The sequence below is a fragment of the Lithobates pipiens genome, unplaced genomic scaffold, assembly GCF_037356315.1.
Source record: "Lithobates pipiens isolate NorthernLeopardFrog02 unplaced genomic scaffold, aLitPip1_a1.2 Scaffold_18, whole genome shotgun sequence".
Lineage (NCBI taxonomy): Eukaryota > Metazoa > Chordata > Amphibia > Anura > Ranidae > Lithobates > Lithobates pipiens.
The window spans coordinates 626203931-626225584 of NW_027507758.1; the positions used below are offsets into that span (position 1 = coordinate 626203931).

Consider the following 21654-nt stretch of genomic DNA (forward strand, 5'->3'; position numbering starts at 1 on the left):
AGTAGCATTTTGGAGGCGTGGTGGCGGAACAACCTCCAACACTACTGCACTTTGTCTTGCATCTTTCCCAGCTGCCAGCAGAGTCACCCAATGCGCCGTGAAAGATAGGTAGCATCCTTGTCCATGCCTGCTGGACCATTAGTTAGTGGTAATATGCACCTTACCACTGACCGCCCTGTCCAGCGAGGCCAAGACATTGCCTTCCACATGCCAGTAGAGAGCCGTAATCGCCTTCTGTGAGAAAAAGTGGCGTTTGGGAACCTGTCACTGAGGAAGCGCACATTCCACAAACTCATGGAAGGGGGCAGAGTCTACCAACTGAAAAGGCAGCAGTTAAAGTGCTAGCAATTTACTCAAGCTAGCATTCAACCGCTGGGCATGTGGATGGCTGGGAGTGAACTTCTTTTGGCGGTGCAGCAGCTGGGGCAGGGAAATTTGCCTGGTACAATCGGACGTCGGTGTACCGATAGCAGATTGCCCGCAAGTACTTGGCTGTGACACACCTAATTCTACACCTTCATTTCTCTCAGTGCAGGTTTCAGAGAGGACTGAAGGTATAGTGGGGTTGGAGATCCCAGCTGATGAGACAGTCCCAAAGACAGCCTCTGGATATGACGCTGAGAACATGCACTCAACTTCTTGGTCGAGCATGGCGAGGCCTGTTCTGAGTGGAACCTGTCCTGTTAAACCAGCGTACGGTCATGGCCACTGTGCTGCAGCTCAGTTTCAAGGTCTTGGCAATATTCTTATAGCCTAGGCCATCTTTATGTAGAGCAATAATTATTTTTTCAGATCCTCAGAGAGTTCTTTGCCATGAGGTGTCATGTTGAACTTCCAGTGATCAGTATGAGAGCGTGAGAGCGATAACACCAAATTTAGCACACCTGCTCCCCATTCACACCTGAGACCTTGTAACACTAACGAGTCACATGACACCAGGGAGGGAAAATGGCTAATTGGGCCCAATTTGGACATTTTCATTTAGGGGTGTACTCACTTTTGTTGCCAGCAGTTTAGACATTAATGGCTGCGTGTTTGAGTTATTTTGAGGGGACAGCAAATTTACACTGTTATACAAGCTGTACACTCACTAATTTACATTGTAGCAAAGTGTCATTTCTTCAGTGTTGTCACATGAAAAGATAGAATAAAATATTTACAAAAATGTGAGGGGTGTACTCATTTTGTAAGATAGTGTGTGTATATATATATATATATATATATATATATATATATATATATATATATATATATATATATATATATATATATATATATATATATATATATATATATATATATATATATATATACACACACACACATATACATATACATACACACACACACATATACATATACATACACACACACACACACACACTTAAAATACAAAGTAGACAGGAATAATCCACCTTATCCAAGAGCTGCAAATAACTCAGCTGCTTGTAAGGTAGGTATTCCTTTTTTTACTTTGCTCTGAGTGTTGTTATCTAAGTTGTCATAACAACTGGGCAGGATGTTCCTCCGTCGCCGACCATTGTTATGGCAAGGTTACAAACAATTGGCGCTACGGCTGCCGTTGAATCGCGATCTCGATTGGGCTTCACATGCCGACATTAATAATGGAAATGGCAAGCAGAGCAGGCGGGCACAGGATGTGAGGTCGCTGTGCGCGCCTGAGGGGAGGGGCTGACCTGTGCTGTCAAGGGGCGTGAGCACGGAGAGCGGAAGATGGAAGCCGCGTCCGTGCCCAGAGGAAGCGTGGAGCTCCGAACGGAGCGTTTACAATACCCCCTGAGACAACACGCCGCCTAAGCCGCAACCCCTTTGGCCACCATCGGAAACGGACCGCTACACGAAAGACCACCGGCGAGCGGCGATTCTACCCCCCCTCACCTCCCTCCGGCATTAGCAGGTCATCGGGATCAAACGCCGGAGAACATATGGTCATCGGAGAGCACGAATAGGACAACCACCCACGACAAACGGAGGACGGTATCGTAACTGTAAATTGGTAGAACCTACTGTCCGGGAACTGCACAGCCGAGCGTGGGGAGGGGATGCCCCTTGTCAAACGTAGGGGAGACAAACAGGGCCATTTTTAAGTAAGACCCTGTAACTCCCCTACCCAGATAAGGAGCTGAGTCTCCGAGGAGGGAGAGGGATAAACTCCCCTTGTGTTCCCCTCGTTCTCTTGTGCTCCCTCTCCTTTTAAGGTATATTATTCATAATCCCGTATGCATAAATGAAAGACACCAGGACACATGTTATACTACAAAGTTGCCTTGTATTGATTCTGTGCTAGCACGAGCCATCGGCGGGTAGTTTCTTAATACCAATGCTTTATAGTGAGTATAAGTGTAAGTGCCCTTCAGTGAACGGGTGAATAATCTGTTTATGCTGTGAAGGGGGGTAATATAAATGGGGTCCACATCGCCGAGGTGAAATATAAACAAATGTGAATAGCCTCAGAGGTATATATCGGCGAATTTGCCCTAGTATCAAAATCCCTCTCTCACAGACTTGCCCTCTACTCGTGGTGAATAAAATGGTGTAAGGACTGGCAACATTGATGTATAAATCCTGACTGAGTGGCAAAGGAAGGATACGCCCTTTTGGGTGGCTCTCTTTTTCCTTGTTGTTTTGTTCTTCTTTTCTTTTTGCGGATAGATGGTGCGTGCCTAAGGAGGAGTGCACATGGATAGGCGTTGAATGGTAGGCCCATATACAGCTTGCAAGACGACAAGAGTTTTAACGGCTGAAACAAATGCAAGGCCAGCCAAGTGGATTTTTGTTTTGTTTCTTAAACAAAGGCAACTGTTACCTGTCTTGGCATCGATATTAAAGTCGGATCAGACCACGATCAACACTGCTAGCGGGTCTTAAAGGGTGTTTTAGCATATAGGTATCCAGCTTAGTGGAAAAACCTGATTCCAACTTAGGATAAAGTAAAGGGGGTAAAAAATTCCCCTAGAAACTATAGACTTAACTTATTATGCACAAACACCTACAGTGAAGCATAGGGAAGTACAGGGGGAGTACTATAGCCCTAAAATTGTGAACTGCTTCTTAAAGGGCCATACCAAGCCATACTAAGCCTGAGGAAAGGAGGTGAGGAGAGAGAGGGCCAGGAGGAACACGAAGTGGTTAATAAGAGTGAATCAAAGACCCCACAAATTACTATGAGTAAATCAGCCAACAAAGCCGCTAAAAGCGGAACTTCGCGGTCTGCCAAAGAGAAAGGCTTAGACACCACCATACAACAATATTTAACGCAAGGAGGCAGCCCCAAGCATACAGGCACAGGGAGGAAACAACACTCTGAGCAAGAGCAGAGAAAAGGCCCAGGCAAACATCAGGAGGAAACTACCGCACATGTAGGAGTGGAGATCGGGATGGATAGCGATATTGACAACAGCAAAGTAGATGAGTCAAGGATTATAGACCTACCCCCTACAAAAGGAGAAATGCGGGAGATGCTCTTGAGTCTGGAAAATGCAATCAAAGGGGACATTCGTGGGCTCCGAGAGGACTTAGGGAGCCTGTTAGAGAGGGTAGAGGCAACGGAGAATCGCATTGAACATCAGACCCAGGAGGTAAACAAAATGAAGGAATTGGTAGAAACAATAAGACGTGAGCAGAGGGAGATATGGTACAAAATTGGAAGATCAGGAGAATCAAAGTAGAAGAAAAAATCTCCGGATCCGTTCCGTCCCGGAGGAAAAGGGAGAAGATCTGAAAAAAATACTTGAAAGTATATTCGATGAACACTGGAGAGAGGAAAGAGAAAACCCCCCAAAAATTGATAGGATTCATAGAATAGGCAAAATACGCCACCTTGATACAGAAAGACCAAGAGACATTATTGTAAGATTCACCTATTTTGAGGACAAGGCAATACTCTGGAGAAAGCTCAGAGGAAAAACCATACGACAGTATAAAGGCTGCGAGATACAAATTTTTTCTGATCTATCCTATGCGACTCTAGCGAGGAGACGGCTTTTGAAGCCGCTACTAGTAGAGATGACTGCACAAAACGTGAAATATAGTTGGGGTTTTCCAGCTTGTCTGATGGGGTTCAAAAATGGTCAATCAGCGAAGCTGATTTACCCGGATGACCTAGCAGATTTTTGCAAGAGACTGGATTTAAATATCCCGGAACTCCCAGGCTGGTTATGAGAAGGACGGGTTTAACATGGTCGGGTGGAATTGCGAGATAGAAGTTGGCTGGGCGGGAATAGGGGGGGAGGGGAAAAGAAAAGAGAAAAAAGGGAAAAGAAAAAAAAAGAAAAAGAGAAAAGGTGCGGTCTGCGAAGATGGTGGAAGGAGGGTGGGAGACTTGGGGGAGCGCCCTCTCTCCTGCCCAAAATGGAGAGGAGAGAGGAGGCATAGGTTAAGGAGCCCCAGACCCTCAGAACAAGTTGTCTGATAGATGGTAAGAGCATATACGACCATCTACCAGACAAGGGTCGAGTTTAGGCCACAGGAAGGGGGGGGATGGGGGAGGGGGGATGGGGTAGAGGGGAGGGAGGGAGGGTTTAGACTGGGTACAAGGGGGAAGGGGAGGGTATTGTGGGAGGGGGGTCGAGGGATAGGGAGGAATGGTAGATCAGTTGAAAAATTCAATAATAGTACCCAAATAAGAGTTGAGAGGTGCCAGGGAACTAGGAGGCCAAGGGACATATGAACAACATAAATTTTTTGACATACAATGTGAAGGGATTGAACACCCCAACCAAGAGGCATAAGATTTTGGCAGAGTTAAAGAGATACGAGGCTGACGTGGTGGCTCTTCAGGAGACACATATCTCCCTGACATCAAATATTAGACTATATTCGAAGCATTTCCCTAATTGGTATTATAGCGACACAATTTCTACTAGAAGTAGAGGGGTTGCGATAGGCTTTTCTAAAAAAATGAACTTCCGACTGGTAGATAGGATGAGCGATGTGGAAGGGAGATATCTGTTCCTGAAGGGTACACTAGCTGAGACAGACTGCACAATAGTGAACATCTATGCCCCGAATACTAACCCTATCGGGTTCCTACAGGCGATTTTAAACAAATTAACTAAGTTCAAGAAGGGATATGTGATATTGCTAGGGGATATTAATTTTTGTCTCAATCCGGGAGTAGACAGCTCGTCCGGGTTACAGAGGATGAGGAACGATCAGTTAAGAAATATTCAGCAAAAATTATTTACTGGCCAGCTAGTAGACGCGTGGCGAGTTATGAACCCAAAAAGTAGAGAGACTATTCGTTTTATTCCCCGGTACATGCGACATACTCCCGTATTGACTATATTTTTATAGATCACCGGTTATTAGATCAGATGGTTGATGCAAGAATAGAAGTAACTACCCTCTCAGACCACGCCCCCGTTAAAATTAAAATTAAGAATCTTAGCAATAGGATAAGATCCTCGACATGGCGGATCAATGAAGATCTGCTTTATAACGAAGAAGATAGAGTCAGGATTGGCAAAGAAATTGAACATTATTTTGCTTTGAATGATACCCCGGAAATAGCAGGCCCAATAGTTTGGGAAGCACATAAAGCTTATATAAGAGGGATACTGATTGCAGCAGGGTCAAAAAGGAAGATAATGAGGGCCATGAAAACGAAAAGGTTAAACGGAGGAAATTTATAATTTAGAACAAGAGCATAAAAAAAGTCAGCCCCAAAGGGATATTACATACAAAAAATTAGTAAAGACCCGCGAGGAATTAAAGGACCTTCTAGAACAAGAAACCAGGAGGGTATTAAACAGTAGAGCTCGCGAACGCTACCTCTGGGGAGACAAAACGGGTAAATATTTAGCTAAGAGAGTGCAAAAAGAAAAAACAAAAAATTTTATTGGTAAAATATTGAATAAAAACGGAAATATGGTTTTCTCAACAAAAGAAATAGCGGAAACCTTTAGGAAATACTATGAAGAGACTTACTCAGTTAGCGAGCAAAAGGTACAGGGTGAGTTCCGTGAGAAGAACATTGCTGCCTTCCTAAAAAAAATTAGACTACCCAAAATCAGTCCGGTAGAAAGGGAGTCCCTCGATCGACCAATTTCGGTCGAAGAAATAAACAAGGTTTTGACAAAATTATCTTTGGGAAAATCTCCAGGACCAGACGGGTTCACAATACTCTATTACAAAATCTATAGAGAAATTTTAATCCCAAAAATATGTCACTATTTCAACGGGTTGGGAGAGAAATTCAATATGACTAGTGAGGGTATAGCGGCCACAATTACACTGATACACAAGGACGGGAAAGACCCAACCCAATGCACCAGCTACAGGCCAATTTCGTTACTCAACACAGACACAAAATTATACGCAAAGATCATAGCTGAGCGATTGAGGGTCCTGATGAAGAGCCTGGTCCATCCAGACCAGGTGGGGTTTGTACCAGGAAGGGAAGGGAGAGACAATGGTCTGAGAACCCTGTTGTTGATACAACAGATGCAACAGAGGGAGACCCCCAGTCTACTTCTGTCCATGGATGCACAGAAAGCATTTGACAGAGTGGACTGGGGGTTTATATTCCAAACTATGGCGAAGATGGGATTTGGTCCGACAACAATCCAGAGGGTGAGAGTTTTATATAATCATCCCACTGCGCGAGTAAAAGTTAATGGACAGGAATCTGCTAAATTTGAACTGAAACGAGGGACAAGACAGGGATGTCCCCTGTCACCCCTCTTGTTTGTGTTGTCGTTGGAACCCCTCCTTGCATCAATCCGAGACAGTCCTGATATATCGGGGGTAAAAATGGAGAAGGAAGAACACAAACTATCAGCCTTCGCAGATGATGTATTATTTTATATAGGTAATCCCAAACGGTCTATCCCTAATTTAATAAGGTTATTAGAAAAATACGGAGAGCTGTCCAACTTTAAAATAAACAGATCAAAATCAGAAATACTAAACATAAATATTAACAAGAGCGAGGCGCAAGCACTTCAACAAAATTGGTGCTTCCCGTGGAGAAAGGAACTTAAATACCTCGGTATTAAACTGGCCAACTCTGAGAAGAGACTTTACCGCATCAACTACATACCATTACTAAATGAAATTAAGGCGGAGTGTAAGAGGTGCAGCAAAAGCTCGATATCCTGGCTGGGGCGTATCAACATCGTAAAGATGATAATATTCCCAAAAATCCTGTATCGTATGCAGATGTTACCGATAGCGCTATCCAATACATACCTGGTTAAACTGAAAGCAGTTCTATACAAATTTATATGGAAGCACAAAAAACCCCGAATAGCATTTGCGAGCCTGAGACAAACAAAAGATAAAGGGGGGTTGGCAATCCCAGACATTCAGCTGTATTATAAAGCGGTAGCCCTGTCTAGGGTGAGTGAGTGGACCAAAAGAGATAATACGGAAAAAAAATGGGTAAAACTGGAACACGAGAGTTGTGGAGCACAATTAGGCAAACAAATATGGAACCCCCCACATAAGAGGCAGAAATTAGGAGTAGGAAATAATATAACACGTAACACGTTTCGAATATGGGATATGGTATATAAACACGTTAATGGAAAATATAACTCACCCCTTATGGCACTAAAAGATAATAATTATTTTTTACCAGGATGCACGGAAATAGGAGGTAACTGGGTAAAGGAGGAAGCACAGCTTAAAGACGTAATGAAGGAAGGTAATATTGTACCTTTCCACTAATTAAAACAAAAAACAGATTTAATGGTGATTGATGAATGGAGGTATTGCCAGCTCTCCCGTTTTATAAAGACATTACCGCAACCAATCAGGACGGCGGATGAAATGACTACACTGGAACAGACGGCCATATCAAAGAATCCCAAGGGGACAGTCTCCAGATGGTACAAGTTACTGTTGTCGACGGGGGAGTGGGGAAAACCTCCATTCGTCAAAAAATGGGAAAGGGATTTAGGTTCACAAATGGATAAGGCAATGCTAGGTAAAATTTTTAAATTGGCCCATAGCTCAGCTATTGATGCGAAAACCGCAGAGATGAACTATAAATGTCTGTCGAGGTGGTATTATACCCCAGATAGAAAAAGCAAATTCCAAACAGATTCGACAGGAGAATGTTGGCGGGGATGTGGAGAAATAGGCACCATGGCCCACATTTGGTGGGGGTGTCCAAAGATTAAGATCTATTGGAACCAGATTTTATCGCATATTAAAATTATAACGAGCTCGGTAGTAAATGCAGATCCATGGGTTGTCCTGTTTCATGCCACAGAGGGTAGTATAAAGCAGTACAAGAAGTCATTAATCCCACATTTATTAAATGCGGGGAAAAAACTAATCCCAAAAAAATGGCAAGAGCCGGAAGCGCCTACGATGTGGGAGTGGGTGGATGCCGTAGAGGGGATCTATAAGATGGAATGTTCGGAGGACAGCTCGGGGGGTAGAAGCAATAAGTACACGCTGGAGAAATGGAAAAGTTGGCAGAAATTTAAAGGGAGATGGAGCACCTCAGAAGGATTAAGATCAATGATTTAAGTGGGTATTGAGAAGCATAACGTATTTACGCATATACCGATCTACCAGGGGGGGTAGGGGAGGTGGGGGGCGAATAAGTAGGGGAGGGTGGGGATGCATATCTAGTAAGGGAGGTATGAGGGAGCATAAATGGGAGGGTTTTGTGCCATGAAAATATGGTTTGGATTTTGCATATGTTATAAAAAAAAAAAAAGCCACCATGATGTAAAGAGATGAGAGGTAACCTGAGCACGCGGCGGACGTGAGGACTGGGTTTTCCTCAGAGATCAGTGGTTTTACTGAGTTGGCTACAAAAAAAAAAAAATAATGGAAATGGCCACAAACGGAGGAATGATATTTTACAGTAAGGAATTTATATCTTTTAATAATCTATCAAGATCATTGTATACTGTTATTTTAATTTCGTCTGCAATACTAGAACAAAAAAAAATTATAATTTTGCCGAAACTCAGCTTTAAGAGATTTTTTCCAAATTTAAGGAAGCAAGGGCCCTTCTTTCTATTTATGGAGGAAATCCCGGAATAAATGGAGGAACGAATGGGAGAAGTCGGAGAGAAAGGCGATAATCCAATATCGCTTTACTAAACTCTATCCCTTTAATCCATTGGATGCCTCTTTCTGGGAGTCGGTGCCAAGGATAGATGCAGCACTACAGCGCCTTGCAAGGCATGTCTCCCTCCCGCTGGAGGATTCCACCACATTTAGGGATCCAATGGATAGAAAGACAGACGCCGATCTTAAAATGATATACACTGTTGTAGGAGCAGCCCGTCGCCCATCCATAGCCCTAACATCGATCTCAAGAGCCCTAAAGGTCTGGGATACGAATGTGGAGACGGCCCTGTGGGCTGGAGTGGAGACTGCTAAAGTCATTGACGCTCTGGAGGAACTCAACCTGACATCAGCTTTTTTGGCCGAGCCTGCCATAGATCTAGTAAGAATACTGGCTAGGTTAATGGCACATACAGTGACTGCAAAAGGTGAAATCGACTGCAGGATAGGCAGCAAAAAAGACTTAGAAGCCTCCAGGTTGGAGTCAGGTTGGCAAGATACTGGAGGGAGTGGAGAACGAATGTGAAGGACCGCTGGATCCAACAGACCGTAAAGCATGGATACAAGATAAGATTTCAAATATCTTTGTCGAACACATTACCCACAGGATCAGAAGAAATGCAAGTGTTTGCAGGAATATGTTGCCAAATTATCTCGGAAACAAGCAATTATGTCAGTGCCACAGGATTGCCAGGGGAAGGGAGTATATTCTCCAATATTCCTAGTACCCAAAGCACCCGGAGAGCTCAGAACGGTGTTGGGCCCTGAGGTCCCTAAATATTTTTATCATTCCCAAAAGATTCAGGATGGAGTCAATATATACAATAGCATATGTGGTTCAACGAGGAGATTGGTTAATCTCAGTAGATTTGGCAGGTACCTATTTACACATTCCAATTAGGGATGAGCCCGATGTTCGAGATGAGCGTAAGTTTGACTCAAACATTGGGTGTTCGCCTGTTAGCCAAACAGCAAACATTATGCAGTGATCGCAGCAAATTCGAAAGCTGCGGAACACCGTTAAAGTCTATGGGACATTAACATGAAAAACCAAAAGTGCTAATTTTAAAGGCTTATATGCTAGTTATTGTCATAAAAAGTGGGGACCCATGTTCTGCCCCAGGGGACATGTATCAATGTAAAAAGAGTATTTAAAACTGCCATTTTTTCAGGAGCAGTAATTTTAATAATGCTTGAAGTGAAACAAAAAAAATGAAATATTCCTTTAACTATCATGCCTGGGGGTGTCTATAGTATGCCTGTAAAGTAGTGCAGTTTTCCTGTGTTTAGAACAATACCACAGCAAAATTACATTTCTAAAGGAAAAAAAGTCATTTAAAACTGATCGCGGCTGTAATGAATTGTCGAGTCCCGGTAATATAGATAAAACTCATTGAAAAAAAAAAAAAACGGCATGGGTTCCCTCTCTAATCCATTACGAGGCCCTTTGGGTCTGGTATGAATATTAAGGGGAACCTGGTCTGGTATGAATATTACCTCAAACCAAAATGTAAAAAAAAATTATGTGAGGGTCAACCTAAAACCCATATCAGGCCCTTCAGGTCTGGTATGGATTTTAAGGGGAACCCTGCGCCAAAAAGGCATAGGGGCCCCCCCAAAATCCATACCAGACCCTGATCCGAGCACGCAATCTGGCAGGCCACAGGAAAAGAGGGGGGATGAGAGAGTCACCCCAAAGCACCTTGTCCCCATGTTGATGGGGACAAGGGCCTCATCCCTACAACCCTTGCCCGGTGGTTGTAAGGGTCTGCGGGCAGGGGGCTTATCGGAATCTGGAAGCCCCCTTTAACAAGGGGACCCCCAAATCCCAGCTCCCCTATCAATTCACAAAAAAAAAAAAAGTGTCAAAAATAGTAAAAATGACAGGAGACACTTTGGGACAAGTCCTTTATTAAAAAATAAAAATGTCCCGCGTATCCATCTCACGTCGCCCAACGGACCGAAAAAAAACAAAAAACACAACAGCTCCGCCACCATGGGAGGCTCCCGCTGAGTGACACTTCTTCTCGTTGACAGCTGTTACATAGCCGAGGTCTGGGCTAACCGATGATCCCACACATTCCTCTGACATCATGCGGCACCAGAGGGGGTGGGGGTCATCCATTTACATCACCAGATGGCCTCACCCTCAGCTATACAACAGCTGTCAACGAGAAGAAGCATCACTCGGTGGGAGCCTCCCATGGAGGCGGAGCTGTTGAGGTTTTTTTTTTTTTTTGGTCTGTTGGGCGGCATGAGATGATCTACATTGCGGGACATTTTTATTTTTTTAATAAAGGACTTGTCCCAAAGTGTCTCCTGTCATTTTTACTATTTTTGACACTTTTTTTGTGAATTGGTAGCGGTACAATGTGCCCATTACCAATTCAGATAAGGGGGGGCGGGATCCGGGGGTCCCCTTGTTAAAGGGGTCTTCCAGATTCCGATAAGCCCCTGCCCACAGACCCCCACAACCACCGGGCAAGGGTTGTGGGGATGAGGCCCTTGTCCCCATCAATATGAACGGACCTGAAGGGTTTGATATGGATTTTAGATGGACCCCACGCCATATAAAAAAATAAATAAAAATGTTGCGGGGCTCCCCTTAATATCCATACCTGAAGGGCCTGTTATGGATTTTGGGGGGACCCTCACGCAATTTTTTTTTATAATTTTGGTTCAGGGTTCAAGGGCCTGGTAATGGACTGGGGGGGAACAATGCCATTTTTTTTTTTTAAACGAGTTTTATCTATATCGCCGAGACCCGACAATTCATTACAGTCACAATCAGTTTTAAATGATTTTTTTTCCTTTAGAAATTTCATTTTGCTGTGGTATTGTTCCAAACACGGGAAAACTGCTCCACTTTACAGGCATACTAAGGACACTGCTCCCGAAAAAACTGCAGTTTTTAAAACTTTTTTTGCAGTGATACATGTCCCCAAACCCTTTTTATGGCAATATCTTGCATATAAGCCTTTAATATTAGCACTTTCGATTTTTCATGTTTGTGTCCCATAGACTTTAATGGGGTTCGTCAGAATTTTTTGCCTGTTCGCAAGTTCTGGTGCGAACCAAACCGGGGGGTGTTCGGCTCATCCTTAATCCCAATCTACAAACACCATCAAAAGTACCTCAGATTCACAATAGAGGAAAGACATTATCAGTTCAAATTTCTGCCCTTCGGCATCAACACAGCTCCCAGGGGTTTTCTCCAAGATCCTGTTGGCGACCGTAGCATTTATCCGATTGCAGGCAATAAAACATTTTTCATAGTGTGCTAACGGGAGGACGACCAGGAAAACTGAATTTTTATTAATACTCAGCGTAATTTCCCCTTTTCTGGTCCGTCCTCACGTCAGCACAACTTTGCTTCCCTCCCTAAGTGGTGTGTTGCCACTACAAAATAACATGAATGGGAGGGGAGGACAGGGATATATAATGCTGGAAGAAGCTGGTCCCAAGGGTTTATGAAGAACAGTTAACCCATAGTTTGCTAACGTGAAGATGGACCAGGAAAGGAAAATTACAGTGAGTATTAATAACAATTTTCTGTTATCGTGCAGGGATCAAAGAACGTAATGTACAATAAATATTATGCAGTGTAAGGGTAAGGACTCATATTATTGGTATTCAGTAGTCAGTGGCAACAGGCTGATATCACCCAGTCCTTGCCCTATTCTGGACCAATCAGTGAGCAGTATGGGTGGAGGAATGTATTTAGTGTTAATGACCCACCTGTGCTGATCTCTATAAATGCCCCCGTTATTTCATTCCCCTCCATAGACTGCTGATTATCGATCACATACGTCTCTTCTTCTTCTGCTTTAACCTCAACTTTAGAATCTCCCAGATTTCTGCTCTGAATATAGAATAAAAATGACATCAATTGTAACAATGCAGATAATGTACAGATCCTAATGATACTATCAGTGATTGTTCCTCATCTACCTGATGATAGTGAGGGATGGTGTGATCTTCCTGTGTGGAATCCCAGGAATACAGAGGACGGGGACATCTCTCTGGTGGGTTCCTGGTATTAGGTGGCTCCATCATATCCTTGTGTCCTTCTGAAAACTCCTCCATCACTCCATACTCCTCATCCTCCTCTTTATACTCTTCTTTAACAACAATATTATAATCCCGGAGGTTTCCACTCTGAATATATAATAAAACATTAATTGTAACAAACATGCTGTGTATAAATCAGAACTACCAATAGTTATCAATCATCTACCTGATGATGGTGGGGGATGGTGTGACCTTTCTGTGTGGAATCCCGGGAATACAGAGGACGGGGACATCTCTCTGGTGGGTTCCTATAGCTGGATGACTCCACCATGGTGTCCTGGTACAGATCTTTGTGTTCTTTTAGAGACTCTGACTCCTCCATCACCCCATCCTCATCATCCTCCTCTTTTATCTCTTCTTTTACTTCAATTTTAGAATCTCTCAGGTTTCCACTCTGAATATAGAATAAAAATGACATCAATGGTAACAATGCAGATAATGTACAGATCCTAATGATACTATCAGTGATTGTTCCTCATCTACCTGATGTTGGTGGGGGATGGTGTGACCTTCCTGTGTGGAATCCCGGGAATACAGAGGACGGGGACATCTCTCTGGTGGGTTCTCATTACCGGATCCATCTGTAGGAAACACACACACTGACTGAATACATTGTTTCTATGTGTTTATCAGATGATGGGACCAAAAGAAAAAAAAAAATTTCGCCAAAAATCTGCGTAAAGAGATTTTTTTTCCCAAATTCAAGGAAGCAAGGGCCCTGCTTTCCATTTATGTAGGAAATCCGGGAATTAACGGAGGAACCAATGGGAGAATCCGGAGAGAAAGGTGAGAATCCAAAATCGCTTTACTAAACTCTATCCCTTTAATCCATCGGATGCCTCTTTCTCTGCGCCAAGGATAGATGCAGCACTACAGCATCTTGCAAGGCATGTCTCCCTCCCGCTGGAGGATTCCACCACATTTAGTGATCCGATGGATAGAAAGAAATATGATATACGCTGTTGCATGAGCAGCCTGTCGCCCATCCTTAGCCCTAACATTGATCTCAAGAGCCCGAAAGGTCTGGGTTACGAATGTGGAGACGGCACTGCGGGCTGGAGTGGAGACGGCTAAAGTCATTGACGCTCTGGATGAACTCAACCTGACAGCAGCTTTTTTTGGCCGAGTCTTCCATAGATCTAGTAAGATTACTGGCTAGGTTAATGGCAGCACATGCAGTGACTGCAAAAAGTGGTGCTATGGCTCTGCGGCATCTAAGCAGGCTTTATGCAGCATTCCTTATAATGGTAAGATGCTGTTCAAAAAGACCCTGGAGGAGGCAGTCAAGCAGGTCACAGGTGGAAACTACTGCGCTAAACCTGAAATAAGTAAAAAATAAAGCTGCTAACACTCAAAGTCAAGCAAACATGCGAAACATAAATGTGTAGCGCTTAAGAAAAAAAGACCATGCATATATACATGACAATAAGGTGAGAACCATACACATAAATGTGAAAAAATGTCCAGAAAATATGTGGAAAACAGAGTCACCCACGAGCAATCCCATATAGAACATTGATTAGAAGTAGTGAAATAAGTTCATGGGGGTCTCCCTTCCTGAACTCTTATGCAGACAGGAGTGTATCACTTGAATTCCAAAAAACTATAGGCACACAATAGGATACGCTTACCAGCGGTGATGGACACACATACCATACGGCAGTGGGTCAAATGCGCTTGTGATTCTCCTGTTGGTGTCACCTGGAGCGCGTGGAAAGGCTGATCTCAACCCCCGACCAGGAAGGCACACCGAAGACCAGGGGAACGTGGAAAAATCAGCCAGAGGTATCTCCAACATATCCAGGATCAAGAGTGGTAAAATGGAATATAAAAAATGGGAAGAAAAAGCTCCATATAGTGTAGATCAACCAATAATGTTTTATTGGAATAAATTCTCACAACGATTTGCTAGATGAAGACATAAAAAAGGAACAATCCAAAATCAAATACAGTAGAATAAAAACAATAAAAAAAGCAATGTGGGAGTCTCAAATGAGCAAATCCGACGCGGTTCGACACAAGGGGTCTTCAGCTGGGGCATCGATGTCTGTCTGCATCAGGAAGGGAGACTCCTATGAACTTATTTCACTGCTTCTAATCAATGTTATATATAGTCACAGCACCCACGGGATTGCTCGTGGGTGATTCTGTTTTCCACATATTTTATGGACATTTTTTCACATTTATGTGTATGGTGGTTCTCACCTTATTGTCATGTATATATGCATGGTCTTTTTTCTTAAACGCTACACATTTATGTTTCACATGTTACCTCAGAACTCTAGGAAAAGGCAGCAACCCTTCCGGTCAGGCCGGTTCGATTCGAGAAGGGGCCACAAGGACAGATCATATAGGCCAAGCCAGGGATACAATAGACCTCAACAGAGGGGTACACAGAGCTCCTTCCTATGCAAGGTGAAATCGACCGCAGGGCAGGCAGCAAAAAAGACTAAGAAGTCTTTTCAACGGTCAATCCGTCCAAAGCCTCCAGGTTGGAGCCAGGTTGGCAAGATACTGGAGGGAGTGGACAACGAATGTGAAGGGCCGCTGGATCCAACTGACCGTAAAGCATGGATACAAGATAAGATTTCAAAAGAAACCTCTGAATATCTTTATCCGAACACATTACTCACAAGATCAGAAGAAATACAAGTGTTTATAGGAATACGTTGCTGAATTATCTCGGAAACAAGCAATTACGTCAGTGCCACAGGCATGCCAGGGGAAGGGAGTATATTCTCCGATATTCCTAGTACCCGGAGAGCTCAGACCGGTGTTGGGCCCGAGGTCCCTAAATCTTTTCATCATTCCCAAAAGATTCATAATGGAGTCAATATATAAAATAGCATCTGTGGTTCAACGAGGAGATTGGTTAATCTCAAAAGATTTGGCAGATGCCTATTTACACATTCCAATTAGGGATAAGCCCGATGTTCGAGTCGAACGTAAGTTCAATTCGAACATCGGGTGTTCGCCTGTTCGCCAAACAGCAAACATTATGACATGATCTTAGAAAATTCGAAAGCTGCGGAACACCGTTAAAGTCTATGGGACATTAACATAAAAAACCAAAAGTGCTAATTTGAAAGGCTTATATGCAATTTATTGCCATAAAAAGTGGGGAGCCGTGTTCTGCCCCAGGGGACATGTATCAATGCAAAAAAAGTATTAAAAACTGCAGTTTTTTCGGGAGCAGTAATTTTAATGATGCTTAAAGTGAAACAATAAAAATGAAATATTCCTTTAAATATTGTGCATGGGGGTGTCTATAGTATGCCTGTAAAGTGGCGCAGCTTTCCCATGTTTAGAACAATACCACAGCAAAATGACTTTTCTAAAGGAAAAAAAGTAATTTAAAACTGATCGCGGCTGTAATGAATTGTCGGGTCCCGGCAATATAGATAAAACTCATTGAAAAAAAAACAAAAAAAAAAAAAAACAGCATGTGTTCCCCCCTAGTCCATTACGAGGCCCTTCAGGTCTGGCATGGATTTTAAGGGGAACCCTGTTTCAAAAAAAAAAAAAATGGCTTAGGGGTCCTCCCAAAATCCATACCAGACCCTTATCCGAGCATGCAACCTGGCAGGCCGCAGGAAAAGAGGGGGGCCGCAAAGAGTCACCCCCAAAGCACCTTGTCCCCATGTTGATGGGAACAAAGGCCTCATCCCTACAACCCCTGCCCAGTGGTTGTGGGGGTCTGTGGGCGGGGGGCTTATCAGAATCTGGAAGCCCCCTTTAACAAGGGGACCCCCAGATCCCGGCGCCCACTATCTGAATTGATAAATTGTACCCCTACCAATTCACAAAAAAAGTGTCAAAAATAGTAAAAATGACAGGAGACACTTTGGGACAAGTCTCCATTATTAAAAAATAAAAATGTCCCGCTATGTAGATCCATCTCACGCCACCCAACGGACCAAAAAAAAAAAAAAAAATGCAACAGCTCCGCCACCATGGGAGGTACAATGTACCCATTACCAATTCAGATAAGGGGGGCCGGGATCTGGGGGCTTCCAGATTCCAATAAGCTCCCCGCCCACAGACCCCCACAACCACCGGGCAAGGGTTGTGGGGATGAGGCCCTTGTCCCCATCAACATGAACGGACGTGAAGGGTCTGGTATGGATTTTAGGGGTACCCCTACGCCATTTAAAAAAAAAAATGGTGTGGGGCTCCCCTTAATATCCATACCTGAAGGGCTTGGTATGGATTTTGGGGCCTTTACAACCACCGGGCAAGGGTTGTAGGGATGAGGCCCTTGTCCCCATCAACATGGGGACAAGGTACTTTGGGGGTGACTCTCTCATCCCCCCCCCCATCTTTTCCTGTGGCCTGCCAGATTGCGTGCTCGGATCAGGGTCTGGTATGGATTTTGGGGGGGGGGGGCCCTATGGCTTTTTTTTTTTTTTTTTTTGGCGCAGGGTTCCCCTTAAAATCCATACCAGACCTGAAGGGCCCGATATGGATTTTGGGCTGACCCTCACGTAATTTTTTTTTACATTTTGGTTCGAGGTTCCCTTTAATATTCATACCAGAATGGGTTCCCCTTAATATTCATACCAGACCCAAAGGGCCTGGTAATGGACTAGAGGTGAACCCATGCCGTTTTTTTTAATGAGTTTTATCTATATTGCGGAGAACCAACAATTCATTATAGCCGCGATCAGTTTTAAATTACTTTTTTTCCCTTTAGAAATGTCATTTTGCTGTGGTATTGTTCTAAACACGGGAAAACTGCACCACTTTACAGGCATACTAAAGACACCCCCCCAGGCATGATATTTAAAGGAATATTTCATTTTTATTGTTTCACTTTAAGCATTATTAAAATCACTGCTCCCCAAAAAAAACTGCTGTTTTTAAAACCTTTTCTTTTTGCATTGATACATGTCCCCCGGGGAAGGACCTGGGTCTCCAAACCCTTTTTTTATGGCAATATAGTGTGCTATTGGGAGGACGACCAGGAAAACTGAAAATTTTTATTAATACTCAGTGTAATTTTCCTTTCCTGGTCCGTCCTCACGTCAGCACAACTTTGCTTCCCTCCCCAAGTGGCCTGTCACTGCTACAAAAGAACACAAGGGGGGGGGGGGGGGGGGAGGACAGGGCTTTATAACACTGGAAGAAGGTGGTCCTGAGGGTTTATGAGGAAGTTAACCCATAGTGTGCTGACATTAAGACTGACCAGGAAAGGAAAATTACAGTGAGTATTAATAACAATTTTCTGTTATCGTGCAGGGGTCAAAGAATATAATGTACAATAAATATTATGCAGTGCAAGGGTAAGGACTCATATTATTGGTATTCAGTAGTCAGTGGCAACAGGCTGATATCACCCAGTCCTTGCCCTATTCTGGGTCAATCAGTGAGCAGTATGGGTGGAGGAATGTATTTAGTGTTAATGACCCACCTGTGCTGATCTCTGAAGGAGTGTCCTCCTCTATAAATGCCCCCGTTATTCCATCCTCCTCCACTGACTGCTGATCATCGATCACATACATTTCTTCTTCTGCTTTTACCTCAACTTCAGAATCTCTCAGGTTTCCACTCTGAATATAGAATAAAAATGGCATCAATTGTAACAATGCAGATAATGTACAGATCCTAATGATACTATCAGTGATTGTTCCTCATCTACCTGATGATGGTGGGGGATGGTGTGACCTTCCTGTGTGGAATCCCGGGAATACAGAGGACGGGGACATCTCTCTGGTGGGTTCCCATTACTGGATCCATCTGTAGGAAACACACACACTGACTGAATACATTGTTTCTATGTGTTTATCAGATGATGGGGGATCTAGGTGGAGCCTCCGTACTGCTCTCTCCTTTACAATAAAGTCTCCTCTTACCCGGTGATGTGAGGGGCGGCTGATTGTCCATCATGACGTCCTTGTAGAGATCCTTGTGTCCTTCTAAATACTCCCACTCCTCCATGGAGAAATAGACAGTGACATCCTGACACCTTATAGGAACCTGACACACACAATGATACAGTCACCATCCAGACACATCCCTTGTCTGTTACTGGATAATGTCCCAGAATTCCCAGCACCGCTCACCTCTCCTGTCAGCAGCTCCATCATCTTCTTGGTGACTTCTAGAATCTTCTCCATGTTGTGTCTCTCAGGTTTTAGGGAGTCACATGGAGGCACTGTGATGGTCATATGATCACCTGACTTCACAAGAGGAAATCTCTGTATTGGAGAACCAATAGGAATATCATGTTAGAATCCCAGAATCCTCCTCACCTCTCCGGTCAGGTCTGAGTTTTATTAATAGAGATGAGTGATGTCATGCGACCTCACAGAATCCTCCTCACCTCTCCGGTCAGGTATGTGTTTTATTAATAGAGATGAGTGATGTCATGCGACCTCACAGAATCCTCCTCACCTCTCAGGTCAGGTCTGTGTTTTTATTAATAGAGATTGATGTCATGTGACCTCCCAGAATCCTCCTCACCTCTCCGGTCAGGTCTGTGTTGTATTACTACAGATAAGAGTGATGTCATGTGACCTCCCAGAACCCTCCTCACCTCTCCTGTCAGCAGGTAGATGATCTCCAGGGTGAGGTTTAGTATCATCTCAGTCATGTGACTCCGGTCCTCCTCCATCCTCATTGGTGCCGTCATTTGATCTATACAGGTCTCCTTGTAGACGTATAACTTTTGGAAATGAAAGTGAGAATTATGTGGATGGTATTGGTCACACAATAATAGGATGCGGATGTGAGGAGGGTCATAGGTATGATGTACATTTAAGAACTACTGACCCCATGGAAACACATTTAGTTTGAACTGTTTAGTGTTTTATACAATTTTGACGTCCCAGGACCCTCTTGGCATAATGGATCAGAAATTCCCTTTTTTCTGTTGGGTTTGTTTTGTCTCTGAACTGGATTTGATTAGGTTTAGATCTGCAGACAAAGAATAATACGATTCTTGCTTTGACATGTTTGCTCTGAGGCAGTGCTGTGAGGTCAATTTAGGGTCATTATGATGTCCAGGAAGGGGAACTTGCTGACTTTTGGCCGGCGTTGCCCAGCTAATCAGGATAATTGCCAGAACTCCGGCTGCAGGGCTCCAATCTCCGGCAGCCTGCTGACTAATAGGAGTGATGTCACTGTCACCCTCTGCAGTAAGAGAAGGGATTGGATTGGTTTAGATAGCAGGAGGATGATGCTGGTGGAGTAGAGAACTGTAGGGGAGGAGTCTGTTCTCCTCCCTCCAATGGAAGTCCGGTGTGGGTAGGAGGGGACAGCAGGGGGAAGTTTTTTTTTTTTTTACTGTTAGTCTATTTAGTATCCTGCAACATATTTCCCGACCAGTAAGATGGCGAGGTGAAGGCTTCCTTCACTTGCTGGCAGGAGTTCTATAAAAAGGTCATAAAGGTGCAGGTGAACCCTAAAGCCCCCTCCTACCTCAGAGTCTTACAGTCCGACTACCCCCTCAGGGGCCCCCACAGCCCTTCAGCCTCACTAATTTCTCAGACATGTTCATCCCCATCTTTGACTAAAAGGCCCTCAAAGTCCTTCAGCTACAGCTCCTCCTCAGGGGTCCCAGAATCCTTCAGATGCAATAAACCGTCAGAGGCTCCCAGAGTCCTATAGTCACACTACCTCCTCAGAGACCCCTCAGCTCTTCTACTTTACTCAGAACCAGTGGTGGAACTGCCACAGTCGCAAATGTCATACCTGCGTATGAGCGCAGGGTGTTCCGCCAACGCATTTCTATTTATCCTCCTCAAGTCTTCCCTCTGCCATCAATGCCCATATCTCCCTCTGACTTGCACCCAGTTCAGACCCCCTTCCCCCCATTCCTGCACCTCATCCCACCTTTTGTCATCACTTGAAAACTTAGTGGCAGCATTGTGCCATGTTTGTGGTCGCAGAGAACAAAGTGCCTTGCTGGGTGCCCTGTAAAATCCGCGGTGGTGAGCCCCATGTGCGATATTTGGAGGTAAGCCCTGTGTGTACGATCTTTGGAGGTGAGCCCTGTGCGTGCAATCGGCGAAGGTGAGCCCTGTGCGTGCAATCGGCGAAGGTGAGCCCTGTGCGTGCAATCGGCGAAGGTGAGCCCTGTGTATGAGATCCATGGAGGTGAGCCCTGTTCGCGAGATCCGGGAGGTGAGGGGGATACAGGGAGGGGAGCACTGTGTGAGAGATCCAGAGAGGTGAGCCCTGTTTTCGAAATCAGTGGAGATGAGACAGTGGCGGAACTACCAGGTCGCAAAGGTCATACTTACGACGGGCTCCGACCGGGCTCTGGTATTCTTCTACCATGGGGAGCCCAAGACAGAAGGGTCCCACTGCGTAATTAAAAGGTCCATGGAATCAGTGGGAAGAGGCTCAGGACCGATGGACAGTGTCCTGGGACCAGTGGATCAGGGGGACCCTTCATAGTTTCTTACACAAGGGCCCTGAAGGTTCTAGTTACACTGCTCAGAACCCTCAGTATTTTCCTCCCTCTGACACCAATGATGGAACATTTTCTTCATGGCAGGCTGGGGAATGTTTTCTTCCTTCTGACCA

The 21654-nt window shown here is 44.3% G+C and overlaps 1 protein-coding gene across 5 annotated transcripts in view; it reads right to left on the reverse strand.

Annotated features, from left to right (window-relative positions):
- The window catches only part of LOC143989588 (uncharacterized), a 175974-nt gene that overhangs the window by 22631 nt on the left and 131689 nt on the right, over nucleotides 1-21654 (reverse strand). For 2 of the 5 annotated variants that reach the window (XM_077489789.1, XM_077489787.1), the window contains exons 2-10: nucleotides 19661-19789; nucleotides 19188-19322; nucleotides 18978-19101; nucleotides 18764-18861; nucleotides 18536-18674; nucleotides 13609-13706; nucleotides 13292-13519; nucleotides 13006-13212; nucleotides 12793-12916 (exon numbers count right to left, since the gene is read on the reverse strand). In XM_077489789.1, the coding sequence (XP_077345915.1) occupies nucleotides 12793-12916; nucleotides 13006-13212; nucleotides 13292-13519; nucleotides 13609-13706; nucleotides 18536-18674; nucleotides 18764-18861; nucleotides 18978-19101; nucleotides 19188-19322; nucleotides 19661-19756 (1249 nt within the window). In that variant the 5' untranslated portion in view covers nucleotides 19757-19789. The remainder of the gene's footprint in view (nucleotides 1-12792; nucleotides 12917-13005; nucleotides 13213-13291; nucleotides 13520-13608; nucleotides 13707-18535; nucleotides 18675-18763; nucleotides 18862-18977; nucleotides 19102-19187; nucleotides 19323-19660; nucleotides 19790-21654) is intronic. The other 3 variants (XM_077489788.1, XM_077489790.1, XM_077489791.1) reach the window with 3 other exon arrangements.